General features: G+C 45.0%; 5 protein-coding genes and 1 long non-coding RNA gene across 13 annotated transcripts; 3 read left to right on the forward strand and 3 right to left on the reverse strand.

Moving 5' to 3' along the window:
- Nucleotides 1-48: 48 nt before the first annotated feature.
- Nucleotides 49-1,614, forward strand: LOC117640149. The gene is made up of 4 exons (XR_004587401.1): nucleotides 49-204; nucleotides 411-598; nucleotides 1,084-1,260; nucleotides 1,473-1,614. It is a non-coding gene; the product is annotated as an uncharacterized LOC117640149 (long non-coding RNA).
- Nucleotides 1,086-3,985, reverse strand: LOC117640144 (dynein heavy chain, cytoplasmic-like). 3 transcript variants are annotated; one of them, XM_034376416.1, is made up of 7 exons: nucleotides 3,402-3,855; nucleotides 3,123-3,324; nucleotides 2,382-2,577; nucleotides 2,086-2,203; nucleotides 1,732-1,997; nucleotides 1,389-1,533; nucleotides 1,086-1,304 (listed from the first exon to the last, which is right to left on the reverse strand). In XM_034376416.1, the coding sequence occupies exons 1-6, from the start codon at nucleotides 3,552-3,554 to the stop codon at nucleotides 1,467-1,469; spliced, it is 1,002 nt and encodes a 333-aa protein (XP_034232307.1). In that variant the 5' UTR covers nucleotides 3,555-3,855; the 3' UTR covers nucleotides 1,086-1,304; nucleotides 1,389-1,466. The 3 variants fall into 3 exon arrangements, with proteins under 3 accessions (XP_034232307.1, XP_034232305.1, XP_034232306.1); XM_034376414.1 differs by lacking the exon at nucleotides 1,086-1,304 and adding an exon at nucleotides 3,862-3,985 and having other exon boundaries at nucleotides 1,395-1,997; nucleotides 3,402-3,561; XM_034376415.1 differs by lacking the exon at nucleotides 1,086-1,304 and having other exon boundaries at nucleotides 1,395-1,997; nucleotides 3,402-3,561; nucleotides 3,673-3,855.
- LOC117640146 (dynein heavy chain, cytoplasmic-like) lies at nucleotides 1,461-8,255 on the reverse strand. 3 transcript variants are annotated; one of them, XR_004587400.1, is made up of 7 exons: nucleotides 7,943-8,255; nucleotides 7,549-7,736; nucleotides 6,887-7,063; nucleotides 5,647-6,674; nucleotides 5,329-5,574; nucleotides 4,690-4,807; nucleotides 4,579-4,601 (listed from the first exon to the last, which is right to left on the reverse strand). XR_004587400.1 is itself a non-coding variant. In XM_034376418.1 (5 exons), exons 2-4 carry the CDS (start codon nucleotides 5,168-5,170, stop codon nucleotides 4,209-4,211), a joined length of 696 nt encoding a protein of 231 aa, XP_034232309.1. In that variant the 5' UTR covers nucleotides 5,171-5,181; nucleotides 5,329-5,470; the 3' UTR covers nucleotides 1,461-1,528; nucleotides 4,133-4,208. The 3 variants fall into 3 exon arrangements, 1 of the variants encoding a protein (XP_034232309.1); XR_004587399.1 differs by having other exon boundaries at nucleotides 4,459-4,807; nucleotides 7,943-8,254; XM_034376418.1 differs by lacking the exons at nucleotides 5,647-6,674; nucleotides 6,887-7,063; nucleotides 7,549-7,736; nucleotides 7,943-8,255 and adding exons at nucleotides 1,461-1,528; nucleotides 4,986-5,181 and having other exon boundaries at nucleotides 4,133-4,601; nucleotides 5,329-5,470.
- On the forward strand, nucleotides 4,296-7,390 carry LOC117640143 (ubiquitin carboxyl-terminal hydrolase 36-like). Of its 3 annotated transcripts, none has more exons than XM_034376411.1 (9): nucleotides 4,296-4,434; nucleotides 5,182-5,596; nucleotides 5,680-5,843; nucleotides 5,932-6,085; nucleotides 6,180-6,294; nucleotides 6,383-6,450; nucleotides 6,533-6,758; nucleotides 6,843-7,029; nucleotides 7,122-7,390. In XM_034376411.1, the coding sequence occupies exons 2-9, from the start codon at nucleotides 5,365-5,367 to the stop codon at nucleotides 7,197-7,199; spliced, it is 1,224 nt and encodes a 407-aa protein (XP_034232302.1). In that variant the 5' UTR covers nucleotides 4,296-4,434; nucleotides 5,182-5,364; the 3' UTR covers nucleotides 7,200-7,390. The 3 variants fall into 3 exon arrangements, with proteins under 3 accessions (XP_034232302.1, XP_034232304.1, XP_034232303.1); XM_034376413.1 differs by having other exon boundaries at nucleotides 4,297-4,434; nucleotides 5,388-5,596; XM_034376412.1 differs by lacking the exon at nucleotides 4,296-4,434 and having other exon boundaries at nucleotides 5,180-5,596.
- A 226-nt stretch (nucleotides 8,256-8,481) lies between the features above and the next one.
- On the forward strand, nucleotides 8,482-11,788 carry LOC117640145 (syntaxin-6). Its single transcript, XM_034376417.1, has 6 exons — nucleotides 8,482-8,762; nucleotides 8,949-9,121; nucleotides 9,726-9,820; nucleotides 9,892-10,193; nucleotides 10,271-10,365; nucleotides 10,444-11,788. The coding sequence occupies exons 1-6, from the start codon at nucleotides 8,728-8,730 to the stop codon at nucleotides 10,518-10,520; spliced, it is 777 nt and encodes a 258-aa protein (XP_034232308.1). The 5' UTR covers nucleotides 8,482-8,727; the 3' UTR covers nucleotides 10,521-11,788.
- Nucleotides 11,789-12,159: 371 nt separating this feature from the next.
- On the reverse strand, nucleotides 12,160-16,311 carry LOC117640142 (vacuolar protein sorting-associated protein 4B). 2 transcript variants are annotated; one of them, XM_034376408.1, is made up of 9 exons: nucleotides 16,134-16,311; nucleotides 15,625-15,664; nucleotides 15,421-15,532; nucleotides 15,191-15,332; nucleotides 14,882-15,116; nucleotides 14,528-14,795; nucleotides 14,224-14,437; nucleotides 13,885-14,113; nucleotides 12,160-13,799 (listed from the first exon to the last, which is right to left on the reverse strand). In XM_034376408.1, exons 2-9 carry the CDS (start codon nucleotides 15,646-15,648, stop codon nucleotides 13,698-13,700), a joined length of 1,326 nt encoding a protein of 441 aa, XP_034232299.1. In that variant the 5' UTR covers nucleotides 15,649-15,664; nucleotides 16,134-16,311; the 3' UTR covers nucleotides 12,160-13,697. The 2 variants fall into 2 exon arrangements, with proteins under 2 accessions (XP_034232299.1, XP_034232300.1); XM_034376409.1 differs by lacking the exon at nucleotides 16,134-16,311 and adding an exon at nucleotides 15,950-16,066.
- Between the last annotated feature and the right edge of the window lie 8,097 nt (nucleotides 16,312-24,408).

The raw sequence follows: 24,408 nt of genomic DNA on the forward strand, positions 1-24,408 counted from the left end.
ATGGTGTGCCACGTAGAAGGCTAGCTTTGGTTTGAGATTACCGAGTATGGAAAACACTAAGACAAAAACACCGACCAGTTCAGCGGCCAAAGCAGAAGCAGAGCAGAATTCGTAAGTCAAGAGTCGAAAGAAAGATCTTTTTGTCTGTCACTAGTGATATTTCGAAAACCTACCGGTGGCGACTTGCGTCGTTTTGAAAGCAAGGTAATGAAAAATGATTCTTTCAACCAATATTTATAGTAGCACCTTTAATATCGTAATCTAGGCCACTTTATGTAAGTTATGTTTATTGTACAGGCAAAGTAGGTTATGTCCAATGTGAACTAGTAACATAAGAAAATGATCAAATCTGTTTTCCATTTCATGTTCACCATTGCGTTTCATAATTGCATTTTGCTCCTTTGTTGCAGTCTTTGGTTTCATTTGGCCATGCATCTAAAATAAATTGGTATGGAGGGAGTTGCATTTTTCACCCAAGGTGGAGCATTTACCCGACTTTGACAATTATCACTTCATGCATCTAATGTCAATGCAAACCAATGAAGCAAGGAAATGGTTATTCTCTCTTACGTTACTCATGAGCTTCATAACTTTCTTGGTAAGTTCAAAATGTATTTGATATGTGAAAGGAAGTTAGATCTTATTTGGTCCACAGTTTTTGTTTTCCCAGCGAAGGAAATCAATCCGATCTTTGAACAATGTACTTAAATTCATTGGACATCAGTTTTGAAGGGCTTGTGAATAAGAAAATAAAAGTGTATCACAGTTAAAACTTTATTTTGATATAATATGTACTGCTGCAAGATCAAGTTATCATTAGTATCACAGACAAAACTGTAATTAATATACATGTCCTTTGGGTTATTATTCCTAATAATACATAAAATACTCTGATATTAAACAAGAGTTTTGAAAAGAAACCTAAGATACATATTCAATGTGTTTCACTACTTTTGGTCTAAGATATAAAATATAAGGTAAGGTGAAGGGACTGTAGAAGCACTTTTCCATGTTACTCTTTCAACCTAAGAAATCAGAAATAAATGAATAGAAGATGTTAATCTACTGTCCTTTTCCTTTCAGAAGCAGTCACAAGTCAAGCAGGAAATGTACTCACATTTTGATCATCGAAACTGAAGAAACCAAGAGTTGAACACTTCACGACTGCTTTGTAGTGCCCTGTGTTAATATTTTCCCCGAGGTGATGGACTATGCCTGATAGCCTGTACGGAAATTTGGAATGTAACTCAAGCTGCTTAGGTATGGAAACTTCAGTAAGAACTTTATTTCCTTCATTATCAAATCTGAAACAAAATAAAGGCAGTAGTTAGCTTGTCATTATATATGTGTACAAGTGAATATTTAAGATGCATGAACATAAAACATACCTTTTTAGTTGTATGGTCAAAACTATTGGTGCTTTTTCTATTGATATAGTCTGTTTACACGTTCTTTTCTTTTTATTATTACAGGAACACATGTAATCCTCTAAAATTTCTGCTTTGAAGAGGCTGTTCACAGCGGCTGCCTGTCCTGTAACACAAAACACACAAGGCTAAGTCTAGTTCTGCGTGCGAGACGGCGGCGTGGCAGCTAGGTCAATGCTAAGGAGCGATGAGCCAGACGACGTCCACCGCGCGCACTGCCGCGGCCAGCAACGCGAGGCGAGGCGCTCTTGCTGTCTCTCCTGTGGACATCTGAGACCTGAACGTTTCACTTGTTGCTTCCCACCTCTCTCTTTCACTGACAAGGGATTCCAGGAGGGCAATGGAGCGGTCCACCTTGGCCTGCACATTCTTCAAGTCTGTCTGTAGGGCCTTCGCTTGTGAGGTGAGCTGTTTGTGTTCTTTGAAGGATGATTCTACGCTCTGCTCCAGCTGAGCAATACGTTTTTTTAAATCCTCAGCCTCATTTTCGTTTTTAGATGCTTGTTGTTCCAGAGAACCCAATTCGTCTTGCAGTGGCTTGAGTTTCTGAAGCATGTCTGCATACTGAACCTGTAACATTGAAAAGTCTTAGTACTATTACCCTTCAGAAGTAGACAAAAGAGTTCAGAGGACAAATGTAGTGTTATTTGGAGCATACCTGAGCAATGGCCCACTTCACCAGACGTCCACAAGCCCGACTGGCATTACTTATTTTCTCAAAATTATAATCTGGCCTATTGAGATACTTGTCACGCATCTTCTGTCTAACAGCATCACTGTAAGATTTCAGAAGAAAGCATTAACGTTAAAGCTCAGTAGAAAAACTTTGTAAACCAGGTAGAAGTTTTAGATATCTTATAATACAAAGCAATGTTTGGAATAAAGAACTAGAAGCAAGAAAAGGAATAGAGGAAGCACATGCTAAAAACGTTGCAAAAAGCCAAAATCGCTTACGCAATATCCTCAGTCTTTAAGTTGGAGACGATGGACTTAAAATCCCTTCTCCTGACAAAAGTCCTGACTGCATTCCAGTTAGTTGCATTTTCTCCCAACAAAACACAGATAGACTCTAAGACCATTGCAACTAGGGCAGATGGATTGACAAAAGATCTGACTTCGTTCAACTCCTCATTATTCATATTCTTCACAGCTATAAAGCAAAACAAAAATAAGCATAAAAAAAATGCAGACATCAAAAGATGGATCGGACAACAAACAGATCAGACATGACAACTGAGTGGAGACTTGCAATAAAGAGATCTCAATTGATAGGTTCAATAATACTTTGTACTGTAGTTTAAAAAAAAGTTGCTTGCAAATTTGAAAGTCAAGAATTTTAAGAACATCTAAATCTATTTATGAAAGGTATGAAAATCAAACAAAAAGTTAAGCTCATGCAAGCAGACAAACCAAACTTATTCATAATCTTTCTTATGTGAGATCATCCGAATTAAAGCTAACTATTGTGTTAATAAAGTTCTCTCTCATTACAACTGAGCGAATGGCACGCCAGTCATTTGTGTTTTCACAAAGCAGGAGGCAAACAGATTCCAACGCCAGCTTTAGGATTTGGAAATTAACACCAGGTGCTGTTTCTTTATGGATTTAACAGCTGGACAGTTGTACCACATAAGTAGAAACAAAAGAAGTTATCCCTTCTAGCAGTTAATTCTTCTTACAATGGCTGGCACTAACCTTGCTTGGCATCGATGACTGCAGGTTCAACCTGTGCCAATTCCATCTTCACAGCATCTCGTTTTTCTGAAATGCCCACAGTATGCCTCTCAATATCAGCCTGGATGTCTTGACTCTCAACCTTTTTCTTTTCAGCCTCCTGCCGATCTTTCTCCATCTGCTCGAGCTTCGCATTGGCCGCTTCATTCTTGGCTGCTAGCTCCTACAAGACAAATTGATAGGCATTAAAAGCTAACTTCTACAGTGAGAAAAAGCGCTCATGAGGATAGGAGCAAGTACCTGAGATATAACTTTTGAAGACTTTTGCAATTCTTCAACATGTAAGACAGTCTCTGCAATTTTGTTAAGACAAACATTCAAACGAAGTTGCTGTTCTTCAAAATATGAGCGCTTTTCAGCGTACAGCTTGACAAAATTATGCAAGAAGTCCATGAAATGCCTATCAAAGGAAAGACAATTTATTACACATCCTTTTGACACACCAAACAGACAAAACGGCAGCACGCGTGCACACCCCGACTCGCCCGCCCGAGGGCACTGTGTATCGAACCTGAACCACCGACGAGAACTGTGAATTATAGTGACAAGTAACTTTACTCCGTGTTACGTCGTTCCTTGCGTCAATTGCCTTTCCCAAACCTAACATCCACTGCGATACCTTTCTAGCGCCAAGAGAACCCTGGGCAGGATAGGTCTGAGACACCGTCCACAACAGTACACTAGTACACTAGTAACTCACCCCTTCCTGCCGCGCCTTCAGCTCCTCCACCTCGGCCTGGAGTGTGGCTACCCAGCCCCGCAGCTGCGCCACCTCCTGCTGCAGCGGCGGCGGCGGGGGCTGGTGGGGCTGGTGGGGCTGGTGGGGCGGCGGCGGCGGCGGGGGCTGGTGGGGCTGGTGGGGCTGGTGGGGCGGCGGCGGCGGCGGGGGCTGGTGGGGCTGGTGGGGCGGCGGCGGCGGCGGGGGCTGCTGGGGCCGCTGGGGCTGCTGGGGCAGCACAGCCAGCGGCTGCCTGTCCTGTAACACAAAACACACAAGGCTAAGTCTAGTTCTGCGTGCGAGACGGCGGCGTGGCAGCTAGGTCAATGCTAAGGAGCGATGAGCCAGACGACGTCCACCGCGCGCACTGCCGCGGCCAGCAACGCGAGGCGAGGCGCTCTTGCTGTCTCTCCTGTGGACATCTGAGACCTGAACGTTTCACTTGTTGCTTCCCACCTCTCTCTTTCACTGACAAGGGATTCCAGGAGGGCAATGGAGCGGTCCACCTTGGCCTGCACATTCTTCAAGTCTGTCTGTAGGGCCTTCGCTTGTGAGGTGAGCTGTTTGTGTTCTTTGAAGGATGATTCTACGCTCTGCTCCAGCTGAGCAATACGTTTTTTTAAATCCTCAGCCTCATTTTCGTTTTTAGATGCTTGTTGTTCCAGAGAACCCAATTCGTCTTGCAGTGGCTTGAGTTTCTGAAGCATGTCTGCATACTGAACCTGTAACATTGAAAAGTCTTAGTACTATTACCCTTCAGAAGTAGACAAAAGAGTTCAGAGGACAAATGTAGTGTTATTTGGAGCATACCTGAGCAATGGCCCACTTCACCAGACGTCCACAAGCCCGACTGGCATTACTTATTTTCTCAAAATTATAATCTGGCCTATTGAGATACTTGTCACGCATCTTCTGTCTAACAGCATCACTGTAAGATTTCAGAAGAAAGCATTAACGTTAAAGCTCAGTAGAAAAACTTTGTAAACCAGGTAGAAGTTTTAGATATCTTATAATACAAAGCAATGTTTGGAATAAAGAACTAGAAGCAAGAAAAGGAATAGAGGAAGCACATGCTAAAAACGTTGCAAAAAGCCAAAATCGCTTACGCAATATCCTCAGTCTTTAAGTTGGAGACGATGGACTTAAAATCCCTTCTCCTGACAAAAGTCCTGACTGCATTCCAGTTAGTTGCATTTTCTCCCAACAAAACACAGATAGACTCTAAGACCATTGCAACTAGGGCAGATGGATTGACAAAAGATCTGACTTCGTTCAACTCCTCATTATTCATATTCTTCACAGCTATAAAGCAAAACAAAAATAAGCATAAAAAAAATGCAGAGATCAAAAGATGGATCGGACAACAAACAGATCAGACATGACAACTGAGTGGAGACTTGCAATAAAGAGATCTGGGTACGGGACAACCCCAGTCGCCCCTCAAGGTACCTGAAGGGGTCTGCTCAGAGCTCTGAGCGGGCCGTCATGCATATGGACTTCCCCGACAGGCCTCAACGAAATTATAGGAAGAGGGCGCACCCTGATGATGTTGAGGCTGAGAATGTCCCTCCTTCACCAAAGCGGATTGCTCCCTGCCCCAACGTCCCATTCGAAGTGTGGCAGAGGAGGAGCCTCAATGCCAGACCACCAGGGGGGCACTATTCGAAAGCCCAAGGCAGCAAGTACGGCATGAAGCTGATTGAAAAATCAGGATTAGGTAAGGAATTTCACACAACTGGTCAGGTAAAAAAGAAAAATTCCCCTTACCAAAAGTAAAATTGTTTTGAATTTTTACTACAGTCCTACAACAGTCACTAGTTCCAAACCACGTTCGGGCTGACCTCCCACATCCCCAGACAGTGTTGTATTCCCCTGATAAAATTTCAATGATATGGGGAACGGGAGGCACAGGTGTTGGCCTGAAGAACGGTGGCAACACATGCTACCTGAATTCAGTTCTGCAGGTACAGTATTCAAAGAGATTTAAATGAAAAGTGAAGTGGTTATTCTATGTTTGTCAGTCTTTAAAAAAAATTTCTTTCTACATTACAGGTTCTATTTCATATACCAGCTGTAGTGCAGATGCTTGAAGAGGAACTTCAACCCCATTGCCTATGCACATTATGCCTGTTATGTGTCATAAGAAGCCAACTACAAAACAGTGGTAGCACAGTCGAGCCACATGGGCTCATTGACCAAATTGACAGTAAGTATATGTACAACTGCTAAACAGTCACCCTTTTACTATTCATAATTGGCTTCCAAAACTCAAAATGAAACCGTTCCTGTTTTTTTTAAAGATATATTTGGGCGTGCAGTGAAAGGAAAACAAGAGGACCCTCACGAATTCCTCAGGCGGCTGGGCGAGAAAATTGAAATAGACTTCCTGCAACATCGTGGCCTCAGATCCTCTGAGTAATTAATTTAACATATTTATGTTGAACTTAAGATATATGTCTGTACATGCAGAACTAATTTCTCTTCTTCCCTCTATGATAAACAGTTTGGATCAGGCCTCTGCTGAGACCACCGCATGGCATCAGATATTTGGTGGCTATATGAAATATACTGGTAGAGTCGATTTTGGAACTTAAAAGCTTTAATTTAAAGGGGTATTCTCGCTGTTACAAGTTTCATGTTTTCTTCTTTTCAGTGACGTGTAGTAAATGTAAATCTGATTCCGAAACGGTGCAGCATTTCCAAGACTTGAGAGTTCCGGTAGTACAGTTTAAAACACTCCAAGGAGCAGTGAACAGCCTCTTCAAAGCAGAAATTTTAGAGGATTACATGTGTTCCTGTAATAATAAAAAGAAAAGAACGTGTAAACAGACTATATCAATAGAAAAAGCACCAATAGTTTTGACCATACAACTAAAAAGGTATGTTTTATGTTCATGCATCTTAAATATTCACTTGTACACATATATAATGACAAGCTAACTACTGCCTTTATTTTGTTTCAGATTTGATAATGAAGGAAATAAAGTTCTTACTGAAGTTTCCATACCTAAGCAGCTTGAGTTACATTCCAAATTTCCGTACAGGCTATCAGGCATAGTCCATCACCTCGGGGAAAATATTAACACAGGGCACTACAAAGCAGTCGTGAAGTGTTCAACTCTTGGTTTCTTCAGTTTCGATGATCAAAATGTGAGTACATTTCCTGCTTGACTTGTGACTGCTTCTGAAAGGAAAAGGACAGTAGATTAACATCTTCTATTCATTTATTTCTGATTTCTTAGGTTGAAAGAGTAACATGGAAAAGTGCTTCTACAGTCCCTTCACCTTACCTTATATTTTATATCTTAGACCAAAAGTAGTGAAACACATTGAATATGTATCTTAGGTTTCTTTTCAAAACTCTTGTTTAATATCAGAGTATTTTATGTATTATTAGGAATAATAACCCAAAGGACATGTATATTAATTACAGTTTTGTCTGTGATACTAATGATAACTTGATCTTGCAGCAGTACATATTATATCAAAATAAAGTTTTAACTGTGATACACTTTTATTTTCTTATTCACAAGCCCTTCAAAACTGATGTCCAATGAATTTAAGTACATTGTTCAAAGATCGGATTGATTTCCTTCGCTGGGAAAACAAAAACTGTGGACCAAATAAGATCTAACTTCCTTTCACATATCAAATACATTTTGAACTTACCAAGAAAGTTATGAAGCTCATGAGTAACGTAAGAGAGAATAACCATTTCCTTGCTTCATTGGTTTGCATTGACATTAGATGCATGAAGTGATAATTGTCAAAGTCGGGTAAATGCTCCACCTTGGGTGAAAAATGCAACTCCCTCCATACCAATTTATTTTAGATGCATGGCCAAATGAAACCAAAGACTGCAACAAAGGAGCAAAATGCAATTATGAAACGCAATGGTGAACATGAAATGGAAAACAGATTTGATCATTTTCTTATGTTACTAGTTCACATTGGACATAACCTACTTTGCCTGTACAATAAACATAACTTACATAAAGTGGCCTAGATTACGATATTAAAGGTGCTACTATAAATATTGGTTGAAAGAATCATTTTTCATTACCTTGCTTTCAAAACGACGCAAGTCGCCACCGGTAGGTTTTCGAAATATCACTAGTGACAGACAAAAAGATCTTTCTTTCGACTCTTGACTTACGAATTCTGCTCTGCTTCTGCTTTGGCCGCTGAACTGGTCGGTGTTTTTGTCTTAGTGTTTTCCATACTCGGTAATCTCAAACCAAAGCTAGCCTTCTACGTGGCACACCATCCGAACTGCAATACCAATATGCCAGCCGCGCTCCGCCACTGTTGCAGTGGTCGTAGTGGCCGGAGCAGAAGTGGCCGCTGACAGGTTACAACCCACTTCTGCAGTGACACAACCAGAAACCAGTACCGACTAACTGAAGAGCCCGCAGGCAGGGGCCACGGCTCTCTAGGTAATATATGCGCGATTATAACGATCTTATTTGAGGATGTTGGAAGTTTGGTTGCATGTGTGACACAACTTAGCGGCGGTGGGCAGCAGAACACATGAGCGTATGACGGGGGTGGTTGTGCAGCAGTGGGTGGTGTTGAAGTGGTGAGGAGGGCGGGGCGCGGGGTGAGGGGGTGTGAGTGGTTGGTCGTAGCAAGCAATGGCGGCTTTGTAGATTGCAAAGGCCTAAACGCTCGAAAAAAAAATGTGCTTTTTGTCTTTTTGGTGAAAGAGTCTGTCTCGGAAATGCGTGCAGGCCTCTAGTTTTTATCAGCTGGGTTGAGGGGTTAGAGTCCAGATGGTGTGTGCCGCCTCCTCTTTGACAGAACGTGCATCTACGACGTGTTTGGCAAACCCGTCTGCTGTCATTTGACATGACACTAGAAGACCCTTTCTTCGTAGTTAAAGAGTGAGTTAGGGAGTTCTCGGTTTCCCGGCGTGTCCAGTTTGTCAAATTTTCACCCCTTTTCTTTCAAAAATAATTCCTTGTTTATAAACTGGTTTTGTCTTCCATGATCAGTTGCCTTTGTTCTTCTTAAAAGCTATTTATCTATTTTTGTTTGTTTTTGTGACACTAATTTGTTTTGGTTTTCAGTGAAGTGTCCAAAGCTCTAAACAAAACCAAGGGCTTGTACCAGCGTTGGCTTGAGCTGCAGAAAGACACAGGACTTAATGTCACAAAAGATGACTTGGAGTGGACCACCACTGAGTTACGAAATTCCCTGAGAAGTATAGAGTGGGATATTGATGATCTCGAAGACACCAAAAATATCCTTCCTATGCACTGCTGTATATAAATATTACCTTTGTTTGAATTGAGATTTGGGACTTAGTTAATCTTTCATTTTCTAATATACTTGTTAAAAATTGACTCAAATTATCTTTGTTAAATCAATTTTATTGGCCTCTTAAGAAACTGAGAAACTCTTCAGAAACTTCTGGCCTGAGAAAGAAGCTTGTGCTGTGGGAGAAGACATGATGTGGTCTTCAATTAGCATGTGGTGTCTAAACTAGTGACACACGCCCAGTGTTCTCATTAGAGGTCTTTCGTGAAATGCAGAAGAAACCAATCGATTTCATTTTGAATGGTCTGCTCCCTATGAGGGACTAGACCAGTTCCAACTCTTCAGGCTGCCTGTTTCTTCCATATAAATCCCTGTCATTAGTTTTTTTCCCCCCCTGACTTTTGTCTCAATTTTGAGAGGGTATAGCCTCTTCTCTGGGTTTTATTTTCTTTGAGTTCCCAAATGTAAGGTGGGAGGCAGGGCATTGTTGGGATACATACAGTACCTTTTATAAAAAGAATTTGTTTGTGAAGTGTTAGCTAAAAATGTTTCAGTATTATCCTAGTATTTCCTTAATAATGCTTTACATATTGTTGAGAAGAATCCTTCAAAGTTTAAGATAGACAACAAAGAGCTCACCAATAGGAAATTATTTATTGAACAAGCAAGAGAGGAAGTCAAGGTTGGTGTCTAGTTCAATTTTAAAAATGATTTGCAATAAGTGCAGAAATCAAAGGTTTTTAATTTTTGCAGGTGATGAGAGACAAGATGAATCTGAACAAAAACAGAGACCGAGACCGGACTGCTCGTCAACCTCTTCTTGATACTCGAGACAGTAGTCCTGTTCGAGTTCCATCTAGTCATGGTTCTACCAAGTATTCCAAATTGGAAAATGATTTGGACAGTCCCAGTCGACAGTTTTTAGATGATACTCTTGCTCAGCAACGAAGTCTCATTCTTGGGCAAGATGACACACTTGATGCTATCAGCGACAGTGTTGGCACCCTTAAAACTGTGTCTCGGCAAATTGGATCTGAACTTGATGAGCATGCTGTGTACGTTAAACTGAAACACAATTAAAGATTTTACTGTGCTTAGATCTTTGTTCTTAATTGTTTTCTGTGTCTTCTAGAATGCTGGAGGACTTTGGTAATGAAATGGAGGGTACAGATGCAAAAATGGATGCGACCATGAAGAAGGTTGCAAAGATAATGCATATGACCAATGGTAATATATGGCACTGACACTTTCGCAAGGCACAGCCGTTATGTGGCAATAAACCTGGATGTTTTGTTTCTGTTACAGATAGGAGACAATGGATGGCTATTGGTGTACTGTCATGCATCCTAATTATTATCATCATTTTATTTAAGTTCTTATAAGGAACATTGAATAGGCAGCTGCTTTCTTTTGTACAATTAAGTTTGATTTTACACAAAAATTCATTGTGACTGTCCAAAGAAAAGACTATATCTCACAGTTCTTATATTTTGGGACAGGAACTGTAATTTCATGAATTATCCCAGAGTCTTCTGAAAAAATATGTCTAATCAGAATCAGGGTGAGTTTATCTCCTACAGATACTGAATGAAAAGTTGCCAACAGTTATAATTGAGTTACTGAAAAATTCTAAGACCTGTTGGAGTTAATTTTAATGTCTTCTGGAGAGTGATGAATTTTTGCATTCTTGTGTATCTATGTCATTTCTGTATTTACTGACAAAGATTAAAGTCGAAACCTATGTCTTTGCTGTTTCAATGGTTCCGAGTTTTCTCTGTCGCTTAAAGCAAACTTCTTATTTTTATAGACTGATTCATTTTAACAGTGATAATGTGCTGTTCTACTTACTCACAACTATGGCAATGAGTTCTGTAGAATAGCACTGAGGTGATATTTTTCTCCTATTTTATGTGAATTTTTAATTACATTTTTTAAGTGATGATGGAACAGTGTATAGCAAGCAATGAATCAGTTAAAATTACCAAAGTAAGATGGTTCTCTTTTTAACTGTATGATTCTTATTCTAGGCCAATTAAGTTACATTTTTTTCTATATATTGTTCCATCTCCACTAGAATTTAACTTAAATATGTTGTGTTATTATCCTCTAGGGGCTATGAACTTATATTTTGAACTTTATTTTGTCATAGAAACCCCTCTCTTTTTTAGAAGCTGGCTAGTAGATTACCTTTTTAATGCAAACCCTTGACAGAATATGCCTGGTTATTTTGTACTGTTGGCTGAATGAGTGGCAACTAAATGTTATCATAATATTCTTGTCGAAGTGGATGTACAATTGTTTTGTGTGATAAAAGAACCTAAAAAGTTGTGTTACTTACAATTGAGATTTGAAGGGTGGCTTTTATAGTTATATGTTATGAATTTAGTAACATTCTATAATTCTTTTTATTCCATCACAGATTGTGTCTCATTCTATTTATTTTCCACTCAAAGTTTGGATGTGTTTGTTAATTTTTTCAAGTCATCGATGTCATCCTGCTTTTTCAGTTGAGGCTAAAATGGATGAGCATTTTTTGTCTATTGTCACTTTTTAAGAGTTGTCTGTCATATTCCATTGGGCCTTGGTGCAGAGTTAGTGAGATACAAGTGTGTGGTTGTTTTTCAGAATAAACTATATTGACAACACACTGCATTTTGTTTTTCTTACTCTTGCCTGCTGCATAGGTGGAGATTACACACAGTTCAAAAGAAACAGTATGCGCCCACAGGAGATTATCACATCAACTTCCTAAAATATTGGCTAAATCAAGTGAAGAATCATTACACTTTACAGATGCGGGCAGGGGTGAGGTGGGGACTGTGGCAATCGAACTGTGAAGGACTCCACATCTCACCTTTGGTCCAATCTGTGAATTGTTCAGGTTGTTCAGATTCAAAGTGTTCAGATTCTTAACTTGATGTAGCCGTTATATTCACCTCATTTTCTCTTCTCGACACAAGTGACGATAAACCTCAAATGTACCAACTTGATTTAAGAATGATATTTGAGTATACAAGGCAATCAGCGTAAAATAGTCGGCATTTTTATTTACATGTATACGATAACTATAACTCATGCCACACTTGAAATTGAAGTAGGACAGTTTTAAAATAAGATATAACTCTAATTTCACAGCTCAAAACCTTTTCATGCTTACCACAGATGAGGATACCTATAGTGTGAGCATTACAGAAGTATATGGAGTAGCATTGAATTGTAGAAAAGGAGTAAGGGTTGCCACATAAAAAAAAAAAGTTTAAAAAAGATCAAATTTTTTAAAAAGGAAAATAATGAGTGCTTCAACTTGTGACAATCAAAGAAAACAGATTTAGGAGGTGACCTCAAAACAAGTTATGCCTACAGCACATGAAATTTTTGTGGAAACAGATACCCACACACAATAAAGAATAAAGCTGAAGCTCAAAAATTTCAGAGGCAAGAGTCGCAGTTCCATCATTAGTCAAAAGAATTTCTATCAGCAATTGCACTTCCAATAACTACAGAGAGCAATCACATATGTGTGTCCAGGAACCAGTCGGAGGCCTGAGAAAGATGGGTACCAATCAATTAAAGAGATCGGTTTCTTTCAGAACAGGCATTACACTGATTCATGCTCTCTGCAGGCTGTTTTTTTTATGATCACAAATCAATTTTGACGTCGGAGAAAGTTGTCAGTTTAAATAGTCATTTTAAAGGGTTTTTTTAAGGCATCGGAAAAGACAAAATTAATGTTGAAAATACTTTACACTGTTTACAAATAATATTACACAAATAATAACATTGAGTCAACCTAAAAGCAAGAAAGCCCAACAATGACTTAATCATTACAAGTAACAGTAAGAAAATAAAGACAGCTCATATACAAATTCAACAAATTTGATTGAGTCCATTCTCAAAATATAAAAGCTTCCTTCCTATTGATGGTCACAATGCTAATGGGACTAAAATTCATTTCCATTTGGTAAAATTCTGAATTTAACAAAACGACATTGATTAGGAGAGCACCGAAACACCAAATGCATTTTTTCCCACAGAGATGTATGCAGTCTCTGGCTATAATTACAATTTGTAGATATTTTGCTATCTGTAATGAGGATGTGAGAAAAGAAACAAAGATGGTAGTGGATCTTAGCATTCATCATGACACCAATCTTCTTCATGCTTTCAAAATTTTTAAAAATATCAACGTAAAAAAACAAACTTCTACAAAATCCTGTAAAGGGCAGCCAGGGCAAGGACATAAACTGCTAAAGTGCAGGGCAATAAATATCTATTAGTACAAGAACGGTTTAAGTAATACCACCTCTCAGTACACTGTTAGACATAAAAGAACCAACCCACAGGCTTTCATTCAGCACAGGATGCAAATAGTCTCATCCACCATTGATAGAAGAGAGGCAAGTGAAAGACTCATTCTGATAGAAGGTACTTGTCAGAATTGGATTTTGTATGAATCCAATGTGACGTGCTTTTTTACCAACAAAAGATAAGAAAAAGTACGGTTTATGCCAATTGTATGCAAGCGGTTTGCTCTCTCAAGGCTTGTCTTGGTACTAAGCCTACCCTTCTTGACCAAAGTCCTCCTTAAACTTATCAAGCTTTATAAGATCTTCATCATTAACTGTGGGCTTGGACGTCTGTAGTGATCGTTCCATATCGCTCTGGAGGTGAAAGAGAACAAAGAAATTGATGTTTCAACAATTTGACACCATAAATACTTCAAGAAGGTATCTTTGTAAACTTTACCATGGTAACTGGGGGTTCATACAGCTTATCACCATCAACCTCCATCCATGTCATCTCGATGGCTTCGGGATGTCCAGGTGAACAAGGTGTCAGTAAGTCATCTACAATGACACTTGGGTCTTTGCGGGACGGACCTTTCACTTTCCTGAAATGGGTCGCTGTTTGAACTTTTCGGACTGGCTGCATGAGGGCGTCTCTCACAACTATGCTGATATCCGCTCCTGAGTACCTAAAAATGCAACAAACATAAACCATATGACAATAACTACTGCTTGAAATAATGTTCGCAAAAATAGAATATTCCTCTCAGATCAAAGTAATACTAGGATGAAGTCTTACCCTTCACTTTTCTTTGCTAACTGTTTTATATCTTCTTCAGAGAGTGTATTAAAAGTGTTTCCAAGATGAAGCTTGAACATAACCATTCTTGCGGGCTCCTCAGGTAGGGGAATGTAGATTCTTTTCTCAAATCGTCTTCTAATAGCTGAGTCCAGGACCCAAGGTATATTAGTGGCACCCAGGACTAGGATGCCATCGTTATCATTTCCAACACCTGGTAAATCATTAGTCAATTAAGTACTACAACTATAGAAATGGGAGAGACAAGCTTGATGTAATACTTAAGTTTAAATGACAACCATACCTTGCATTTGTACAAGGAATTCTGTTTTGATTCGGCGAGCAGATTCAGATTCATTGTCTGATCGTGACGAGCATAGTGAATCCACTTCATCAATAAATATGATGCTGGGTTTGTGAGCTCGAGCTAACTCAAACAAGTTTTTCACCAGCTTCTCACTCTCACCAAGCCACTTTGACACCAAATCAGATGAAGATACTGAGAAGAATGTGGAATTGTTTGCTTCTGTTGCAACAGCTTTTGCAAGGTAAGATTTGCCGGTACCAGGAGGCTAGAAAAGAAAACATATGTAATGCAATCAGATATGATTATTATTGTTACCTAAGCCCAAGTACACAATATTGACAATAAACTCACTCCAAACAACAAGATGCCTTTCCAGGGTATTCTTTTTCCAGTGAAAAGGTGTGGGAATCGGATGGGCAAGATGACTGCCTCCTTCAACGCCTCTTTGGCTCCTTCTAGACCAGCCACATCTGTCCATTTGATGCAAGGTTTCTCCACCACAATGGCCCCCTCAAGTTTCGCCTGCAGTTTCTTTTTCTCAGGATCATCAGAGTCACTGTCACTATCACTGTTTTTCTTATCATCCCTGAAATTTCAAGCATAGTTATAAGATGCTCACATAGTTTTGAAAACAAATGAATATTAATGGAGATTACATACTTTGAGCTTGCATCACCAGCCTTAACTGGTTTCTTCTTATCCTTGCCTTTCTTGAGATACTCCTTCAACTTTTCAGCTCTGTCAAGGTATTGCAGGCACTTTGAACGGATGCTTTCTTTGGCTCTTTCCCCTTGTGCTTCATCTAAAAAAAAAAAAAGCAAAAACTTGATCAGTAAAATTTGATAAGCAAAAAAAGGCATGTTAACATGCTGGAGTGAAGTTCAACTAACACTTGATTGAATGAAGGAAATATTCAACACCATGCTCATACAGCCTCAATGCCTCCTCATAATTCTTGTTGCGGTCTTCCTCTGTCGCCTTTGTCACCAAATCAATTGCTTTCTGCAACAGATAGAAACATGCGATTTGTATGCAGCATGTAATGAAAGGACTACTCTCAGATCTGGACAAAGTAAACAATTAAGATGCCATACCTGAAGAGTTGTGCCTCCTGCCATTTTAAGAGAATATTATCTGAAAGGTAAAAGGAACACAAGTAAAATAGTGCTCAAAAGTTTCATGAGGGTGACTAATAGACAGTTCTGAGATACAGATAACACCTCTTTAATTTTGAAAGGTTCTGAGAGAAGGGTATGCAAAATTTTGCAATCAATGCCTATATTGAAGCCATTTTTCAAACTCGACCATTCATTTGTACTTCGAAAAGAAAAGAACAGAAAAGGCCACAAGATATTTAGGGGTTCAATTGTCAGCCTAGTGATTAGAATATCTCGGGGATAGGCTTACGTCAACACGCACTTCCAATGCCACTGCTGAGAACCACGTCGGGGATGGAAAGACTTTGATCATCGAACGATAGATCAGTAGTATTGAACGAGTACATCTAAATTAGCATGAGAAATATGCCACTTTGACTACAAAGAGCTGTCTTTACATTGCCTAACCTTGGTGAAAATCAAAACATAAACAAAAAGAGTTTCACCTGGATTCAAATCGAAATGACGCTGCTGGAGACACAATCGCGACAAGGCGTAATCGTAGAATCTACTATTAAACTCAAATAATTGCTTGGCATTAGCCAACGACCGACAGCAAATGAGGTTTTACAAAATCAACTTCGGAGACATCACGAACACGAAAGCAGTGTTGCCAGACCCGAAAGACTCGATTATCCTACCAACACCCGAAAATTATCGTACAAGCAGCAAAATTATCGTACAAAACGGAAAAACCGTATTCTTTTGCAAAACTAACTGTTTTAACGTGAATATGCTATTTTCTGTTTAAACTAAGCCCTCTCTAGTCATGTCAGGCTGCAGAAAGTCAGTAAAGCAATTTAGCGAGGTTGGCAGCGCGACGAGTGGAGAGCGCGAAGACTTGAGCCTAGCCGAGACCCGAGCCCTGCGCCTTCGTTGGCGAGGCACCCGAGCGTCGAGGCGGGGCAGAGCAGAGATCGTCTTCGGTGGCAAACCCCGCCCCATCCGCCTTTCTGCGATGCAAAATTCAAAAACAGGTGCTCAAACTTCCCAAAGTGTCACTATTTCGGTTAAATATCGCCAGTTTTTTGAAATTATCGCACTATCGTACGGATATTTTTAAGTTATCGTACGTATCGTACGGATATTTTGAAATTATCGTACGTTTAGGGGGTATCGTACGGAGTCCTATCGTACATCGTACGGGAGCCAAAATTATCGTACAAAACGATAATTATCGTACGGTCTGGCAACACTGCACGAAAGGGAAAACAAGGAGGATGACAAATCGAAGCACCGCCTTCCACGAGTGATTCTACTTCACTCTCTCCCCGGTAGGCGGCGCTTGCATCGCGAGCGTCGTCGCGCCGCGTCGCGCGCCCGGAAGTCAGTTTCAAACTCGGACAAGAAGAACGTGCGGCGGCGGGAAAACGAAAATTGGTCTCAAAATTCTTTGCAACTGACTTCGCAAGGAACGTAAGGAACGGAGGTAAGCATTCGAACTCGTTTTCGAGGAAAAGGGAACGGCCTTGGCGGCAGCGCCCGTATTCCTGCTTCCTTAATGTTTTCCTTTCGGATCATCGGGGCCGCCCATTGGTTCCGAGCGCTGCGTGTCACTCTGTCTCTCCCGCACCCTTGCGGGACGCAGCGGGACGCAGCGGGACGCCCCACGAGTGCGAGAGAGACAGAGGGACGAAAGCAGAGCTCGGGATCAGTCTGCAGGTTGGGGTGTCTTGTCTAGCTGGCCTCGTTTGGGTGGGATGCCGACGCCGACGGATGTTTTGATGCTCACACACACACACACATTCAAACACACACAAACACACTCACACGTGCACATTCACACAGACGAAGAAAGACTTGGAGATGACTGGCACGTGGCGTTCGTCCCCGGAGGCGATTCGCGTCCACGAGACAGAGCGAGACAGAGAGTGGGCCCTGCGATGTCTGGGCTGTCATTGGCCCTGGATGCACCTGCACTGCATGCATGCTGCCAGCGTTGTTGTTGTTGACGGCCAAGGGAACCCGAGAACCTGACGCCTCTGATGAGAAGTTCGTTGAGGAAATACGGAGGCGGCAGCGCGGCAGCTCTAGGCTGTAAAAGCGGCCCAGGCGCGTTGCTTGGCGCGTTGTGTTTCGTTAATTTCGAGCGAGAGAGTCCCTTTGAGGGCGCCGCCGCTACACCGGAAAAAATAAAGCTATTTTGGGCAGCGCCCTGTGCGTGACCACTGCGTGACGCGTGGTGCGTGAGCGCGAGCGTCGCCTCGGGGCGCCGCAGAATGAGAATCGTTCTCGTCGCTCTGTCTCTCTCGCGCTCATAGGGCGTTCCGTGGGTGGGAGAGAGACAGAGCGACCGAAACGACACTCGGAATCAGTGTGGTGTGGTGGCGTGGCGGCTTGTCGGTCCTTTCGGCCCTTTCGTCCTGTCGGGAAGAAAGCAGGATAGGCGAAAATAAGGACCTTCCAGTAGTTCCGCCAGCGAGCCGGCAGACCGCGGCAGCATCTGATTCCTCGTAGTGTCGTCGCTGCGTCTTTCTCTCTCTATCGCTTGCTGAAGGGGCGCCCCGCAAGGGTGCGTGAGGGACAGAACATCAGCGGGAGCAGATTTCATACCTTTTGCGTGTTCTCAGTGATTTTTGTCGGATTTTCCCTGCACCGCGGGAGGGAATCATTCTTCCAATAATTCTATAATTCTAATTTGGTCGTGCCGATGTCTACTTGCACTCTCAACATCTTATTATGATCGTTTTTATACGTATTACGATGGTTTTTCATCGTAAGGTACGCATAAATTTGCACATACGTAATATGCATAGGTTTCAGCGTAAGGTATGCATGATTTAAACGTATTACGCATGGTTTCTACATAAGGTATGCATGATTTCATCGTATTACGCATGAATTTTATTGTAGTACGTATGTTCTCATTTCAACGTAAGTTATGATGACCCTTTCATCATAAGAATCTGAGGGTGTGGTGCTCTTTAAGTACCACCTAAAACGAACTGAAAACGATAACTTTGACAATCCCTTGGTGACTGCATTACTGCCAATGCGCACTATTCTCTACTTTGAAGTCAAAATGATGTCAGTTGGCTAATTCCTTCGTCTTCATGATGATTCCAATTCCCTGAGATCGCTTGCATCTCGAGCTTCGCCACTCGGGTCCGGACGAAAGGCGACGGGCGAAGGACGAAGGACGAAGCAAGACGAATAAAGGACGGAGGACGAAGCACAGGGGAAGAATGAAGAAGGGACGAAGGGCGAAAGGAAAAGAAGAATAAAGGAAAAGGGACCAAGGACGAATAGCAGCACTAAAAAACCAAACGTGGTCTAGACCGCACCACTGGTGTGGTCAAATGGGTGCCATTTTGACCGCATCAGTTGGTGTGGTCTTTCCATGCAATGACCACACGAAACGCACTTAACGTTGTATAGACCACACCAACTGGTGGTCAAATTGGCACCCCACACCAGTTGGTGTGGTCTAGACCACGTTTGGTTTTTCAGTGAAGAAGGATATATAGGACGAAGCACAGGGGAAGGAGGACGGAGGTACAGTGGGAGCCGGCCAACTATGTGCATGCCTGCACGTTCGTGGCTCAAATTTCGCGGGTTTGGCCTTTGGTTCGGACGAGAATTGTCCCCGGTCGATTTCTTTTTTTGTGTGTGTTTGTTTGTTTGTTTGTTTGTTTGTTTGTTTGTTTGTTTGTTTGTTTGTGTGTGTGTGTGTGTGTGTGTGCGCGTGTGCGTGTGTGTGGGGGGAGGGGCACAAGTGGGCCACGCACCTGTGTGTCTGGCGGTGTCTGGAAGGTCTGGAAGGCCTGGAGGCGTGGAAGGGCCCGGAGGGACGTCCCGACGGCCGCCTCAAAAACCTGTCATATGTGAGCAAACATGCCGCATCGGAGCGACACGCCTCGTAGCCGTAGCGGGAGTACCGTCTCCGTCGCACTTGCAGAGAGTCCCCGAGGGATGCGAGAGAGACAGAGCGACGAAACGAAACTGCCCCGCGAGTCCGCGGCGGCCTGACCAGGGCCTGACGTGCCGCACGCCGCGCACGCCGTGCTGCCAGCAGCCTGCAGGTGCGAGGCGACCCTAATGGAGACATTAACACGCGTCAATGGTCATGGCGGCGTGGGCCAAAAAAAATTAAATGTTGTCGCATTCGAGGCGGGCAGCCAGGCAGGCAGCCAGCGCGGGGCCCCTGTGGGGTAGGCAGGCCCGCCACGCCAGTGTGTGCGGCGGGCTGGCCTAGGCTGCGGGGCCCCTGTGGGGTAGGCAGGCCCGCCGCGCCAGTGTGTGCGGCGGGCTGGCCTGGGCTTCGGGCGGTGGCCGGGTGACGAGACACTATCATCCATCAAGTGACATTTTGATAATATTCGACGACGTTTTTGCTCATGAATAGTATTTATTTAAGAGGCTAAACTGATTTGTCATGACAAAATCGAGTTTTTTTAAATTTCGAAAACGAATGAAAATGTTAACTTGCTCTCTAATGTCAATGCCTCTTGAGCGTCAATACGTGATGGCAGAAAAGCTCAGTACGGGTCTGAGAGTGAAGGCCGGGGAGGCGGCGGTAGTGAAATTTTCACCCACTTGAGTCCAGTCCAGAAAGAGATATTTCCCTGTCTCGCTCGCACCCGCGGCGTCGTGGCGGCAGCGGCGGCAGCGGCGGCGGCCCGTCTGGTGGCTGCGCGCCGTGATTATCGGGCCTGCGTGGCGTGGCGTGGCGTGCCGCGGCGCGTCGCTCGAAATAAGCCTCGGGCCTGCCCGCGGGCCCGCGGGGCTCAGAGAGGGCTCAGGCGGCTCGAGTCGTGTGTACGACGACCGAAATCCGGGCGGGAAGGAAGTCATGGATGTCGCGGCACGGCACGGCACGGCACGGCACGGCACGGAATGGAAACGGGCGAGGACAAAACAAGATCGCGCCGCACGAGGAGTGAAACAAGACGACAAGGGACCGCGAAAGCGGCGTACAAATAAAGCATTTCCCTGGCACCAATTTGCGCGGACAAACGGTGGCAGCGGGACTGGCGCGTGCGTGCGACAGGGGCCCTGTCACGGGGCGCGGCGCACAGTGAGCCGGAAGACCGGTGGAGGCGGCCCAAACTCTAGACGCGTTTTGAGCTATAGAGTCACTGTGCAGGACTCGAACCGAACGTGTGACCCCACCAATGAATTCCTCGTTCGGAGAGCAATCCATTGGTGGGGTCACACGTTCGGTTGGAGCCCCATTTAGCGACTCTGGAGCTAAAACGCGTCTAGAGTTTAGGCCGCCTCCACCGGTCTTCTGGCCCACTGTGCGGTGCGGCCCTCGACGAACGAGGACCGACGAGGACCCGCCGGCAGGGCGATTCAGAAGAGTCGTCTCGTCGCCCTGTCTCTGTCACACTCATGGGGCTCTCCACGCGAGAGAGAGAGACAGAGCGACGCACCGATCTTCTGAATCCCTCGGCAGTCGCCACGCAACGTCATCGTCCTTCAGGCTGACGAGGAACTTCACGGCGGATGGCGTTAATCCGATGGACAACAACGTCTTTACTTCGCTTTTTGGAATCTCTTTTTCTCTCTTTCAAAAACGAAAATAAAACCATCAAAAGACAAGGCGTAATTTACTTACTTTTACGCACGTTCGACGCCTTAGAGTCACGTGCCCCGACAGGTCCAATCTTCTTCCTTAATTTGGACGTTTCCCTTTGCGAGATTCTCGCAGATTTTCTTTTTTTTTGCGTGCAATTTGTCGAGTGGGTGGATCCTCCCCCTCACGACTCTTTTTCGGTCCCGAACCGGTACGGCACATCACTGCACTCGCCTGCGGTGCAGCACGGAGCACGGCCAAAACTGAGATGAAACAACAACAACAAAACGCATGCCCGGGCTTTATCTCTTTGATTGATCGAGTTTCCAATAAAGTGGCCTCCTCCGTTTGGCGGTGCCAGTGTGATGCGGTTTTGCGGTGCGGATCCAAACCTGTGCCGATACCCCACGCCCGAGTGACTTATGGAACAGCCCCTGCGGGGAGTCTCTGACGCGTGGTGTCTCGCCGGGACCGAGCAGCGGCAGGGCGTCAAGACCCAATCCAACTTAAATTGACTTATGAACGGAAATTGGGAAACAACATTCTGGGCGTTATTTTTGCATGTTTAATAGAAAGTATAGTCGAAGCGCGTGCAGAGAGAAATGCCAAATTTCACAATTTTGCGGTTTCTGACTTCAGTCACCTCGAGTTACTGGCTGATCCCTTCTGAGCACGACACGGAAATATGTTTGCAAGCGAAAAAGAAAATAAGACGCTGTGGCTTAAAAAGAAATCACGTTTTATGAACGGGCAATGACGCATGCACGGCAGTATTGGATGATGCACTTTGCTCCAGACGCCCGCCCCGCCCCGCCCCGCCCCGCCCCGCCCCGCCCCGCCCCGCCCCGCCCCGCCCCGCCCCGCCCGCCCCACCCCGCCTCGCCGCGCCCCGCCTCACCACGCCCCGCCAATTTCCGCAGCCGGAGCCATACCGGCCATTAGCAACAAAGGCAGGATGCTAATTGTTATGGTACAATAACGTGTGGCCGACCGGGGCCGCCCTGCCGGGAGGATGTGGGCCAAGAATAAACCTCATTGTTAATCGCACCGAATGCGAACCGAACCGACGTCCCAAGGTCATCATCGGTGCCACACAGCACATCCGCGCACCCTCTGTTCATATGACAGAACGACATAGACCCTTCCAGTCGCTGCCGAGTGAAGAAACTAAAGTCATCTAGGCCAGGGAGCAGCAGCGCGCCACCTAGCGGCCGTTTCTGTCAACAGTCAAAAGCTGAACCCTGCCTGACAAGCGAGAACAAGCGAAGATCTGCACGAAGTTTGCAGCGGCCGTGAGGCTCGTGTTCCGCTGGTCCTTTGTTCTTGGCCGGCCGTTCACACAGTGGGCCAGAAGACCGGTTCGAGGCGGTTAAAATTCCGGACGCGTTTTGAGCTCCAGATTCGCTAAATGGGACTCAAGCTGAACGTGTGACCCCACCAATAGATTGCTCTTCGAACGAGGAATCCATTGGTGGGGTCACACGCTTGGTTCGAGTACTGCTTAGCGACTCTGTGTAGCTCAAAACTTGTCAAGAGCTTTGACCGCCTGCGCCGGTCTTCTGGCCCACTGTGGGTCGGCGCGGCGGAAATTCGGCCCAAATATTTATTCCTCCGTGATTGGCCGTCGGGCCGCGAGCTCGTTAGTGCCTCGTGGCTTGCAGTGGCGCGGCCGTGGCGCGGCCGACCGAGAACGAAACGTCGATGGATCGAAATGGAGTCGGCGTTACGATTCGAGATAAAGAAAGTAAATACGAAACGCTTGCTAATGAGGCCTGGCGTGCCGCGCCGTGGCGCGCCGTGCCGCGCGGTGCTGTTATGAATAAAGCTTGCACGTTTTGCTTTTCATTAAAAGAGGGCGAAGGTTGGCCGCGCCGAAGCGGCGAAGCGGCCCGGCACGCGTGACACTTTATCAACACTGCTTTCGTCGCTCCGTCCCTCTCGCACCCCTTCGGAACGTCCGCCCCGCCCCGCCCCGCCCCGCCCCGCCCCGCCCCGCCCCGCCCCGCCCCGCCCCGCCCCGCCCCGTGCGAGCGAGAGAGACGGAGCACAGTGGGCCAGAAGACTGGTGGAGGCGGTCAAAATCCCGGACGCGTTTTGAGCCCCAGAGTCGCTAAATGGGACTCGAACCGAACGTGTGACCCCACCAATGGATTGCTCTCCGAACGAGGAATCCATTGGTGGGGTCACACGGTAGGTTCAAGTCCCGTTTAGCGACTCTGCAGCTCAAAACGCGCCTAGAGTTTTGGCCGCCTCCACCGGGCCTCTGGCCCACTGTGCGGAGCTGTGTTGGGAAGCGGACCGCCACGCTGCGGCGTCTGCTCCGTTCATTTCGGCGCGGCTTTTCTCAGATTCCTCGGCCGTCAGAGGGCCAAGCAGACTGACTCCGAGAGTCGGTTTCGTCGCTCTGTCTCTCTCGCACCTTCAGGGTCCACCTGTGAGTGCGAGAGAGACGGAGCGAAGAAAACGACTCTCGCGGAATCAGTCTGATGGCTCATTGACGAGGAACTTAACGGCGCTCTTGATGAGGCCGATGAGGGTGCATTTAGGGTTTGCGAGACGGTCTAGCCCTAACTAGGAAGGCTTATCTTTACGGCGAGCGGAGCCGGGGGAGGGGGAGGGGGCGTGGTAGGGGAGGGGGTTCATTTCCTTGGTGCGCTCCTCGGCCTTCACCGAGGGGACCCGGCTCGCCTGGGCTTGCTCTACATTGCGATCACGAGGAGCGCACAGTGGGCCAGAAGACCGGTGGAGGCGGCCAAAATCCCCGATGCGTTTTGAGCTCCAGAGTCGCTAAACGGGACTCGAACCGAACGTGTGACCCCACCAATGGATTGCTCTGCGAACGAGGAATCCATTTGTGGGGTCACACGTTCGGTTCGAGGCCTTCTAGCGACTCTGGAGCTCAAAACGTGTCTCAGAGTTTTGGCCGCCTCCACCGGTCTTCTGGCCCACTGTGGAGCGGGTGGGACACACTTGGACTCCCTCCCCCCTTCCCAAGACAAAGGGCTCTAAATTTTGTGCTCGCGGTACTACAGTGTGTCGAATTTTGTTTTCAGCCGGTTCTCTTCGTCCAGTGTGTCGGGAGTCCAGAGCGTTCCACCGGGCTTCGGAGACGGCGGCAACCGGCGGCAACCCCATGCAGTGCAGGTTCGAGGAGGGCGCTGGGTCTTCGCCGGTCTTCGCTCAACGACGGCCATGTCGGCCTT

This window comes from Thrips palmi, unplaced genomic scaffold (genome assembly GCF_012932325.1).
Source record: "Thrips palmi isolate BJ-2018 unplaced genomic scaffold, TpBJ-2018v1 HiC_scaffold_12, whole genome shotgun sequence".
In the NCBI taxonomy this organism is placed as follows: Eukaryota; Metazoa; Arthropoda; class Insecta; order Thysanoptera; family Thripidae; genus Thrips; species Thrips palmi.

Coding starts and splice junctions, on each gene's coding strand:
- LOC117640144 (XM_034376414.1), bottom strand. CDS start 3,554: ATGGACTTCTTGCATAATTTTGTCAAGCTGTACGCTGAAAAGCGCTCA. Junction 2,204..2,381: donor TTAAAGACTGAGGATATTGC/GTAAGCGATTTT, acceptor GAAATCTTACAG/TGATGCTGTTAGACAGAAGA. Junction 1,998..2,085: donor TGAAGTGGGCCATTGCTCAG/GTATGCTCCAAA, acceptor TCAATGTTACAG/GTTCAGTATGCAGACATGCT.
- LOC117640146 (XM_034376418.1), bottom strand. CDS start 5,170: ATGAATAATGAGGAGTTGAACGAAGTCAGATCTTTTGTCAATCCATCT. Junction 4,808..4,985: donor TTAAAGACTGAGGATATTGC/GTAAGCGATTTT, acceptor GAAATCTTACAG/TGATGCTGTTAGACAGAAGA. Junction 4,602..4,689: donor TGAAGTGGGCCATTGCTCAG/GTATGCTCCAAA, acceptor TCAATGTTACAG/GTTCAGTATGCAGACATGCT.
- LOC117640143 (XM_034376411.1), top strand. CDS start 5,365: ATGCATATGGACTTCCCCGACAGGCCTCAACGAAATTATAGGAAGAGG. Junction 6,295..6,382: donor CGTGGCCTCAGATCCTCTGA/GTAATTAATTTA, acceptor TATGATAAACAG/TTTGGATCAGGCCTCTGCTG. Junction 7,030..7,121: donor TCAGTTTCGATGATCAAAAT/GTGAGTACATTT, acceptor CTGATTTCTTAG/GTTGAAAGAGTAACATGGAA.
- LOC117640145 (XM_034376417.1), top strand. CDS start 8,728: ATGACACTAGAAGACCCTTTCTTCGTAGTTAAAGA. Junction 8,763..8,948: donor CCTTTCTTCGTAGTTAAAGA/GTGAGTTAGGGA, acceptor TTTGGTTTTCAG/TGAAGTGTCCAAAGCTCTAA. Junction 10,366..10,443: donor GATAATGCATATGACCAATG/GTAATATATGGC, acceptor TTTCTGTTACAG/ATAGGAGACAATGGATGGCT.
- LOC117640142 (XM_034376408.1), bottom strand. CDS start 15,648: ATGGCAGGAGGCACAACTCTTCAG. Junction 15,333..15,420: donor TTTCCTTCATTCAATCAAGT/GTTAGTTGAACT, acceptor TTTTTTTTTTAG/ATGAAGCACAAGGGGAAAGA. Junction 14,114..14,223: donor TTAGCAAAGAAAAGTGAAGG/GTAAGACTTCAT, acceptor TTGCATTTTTAG/GTACTCAGGAGCGGATATCA.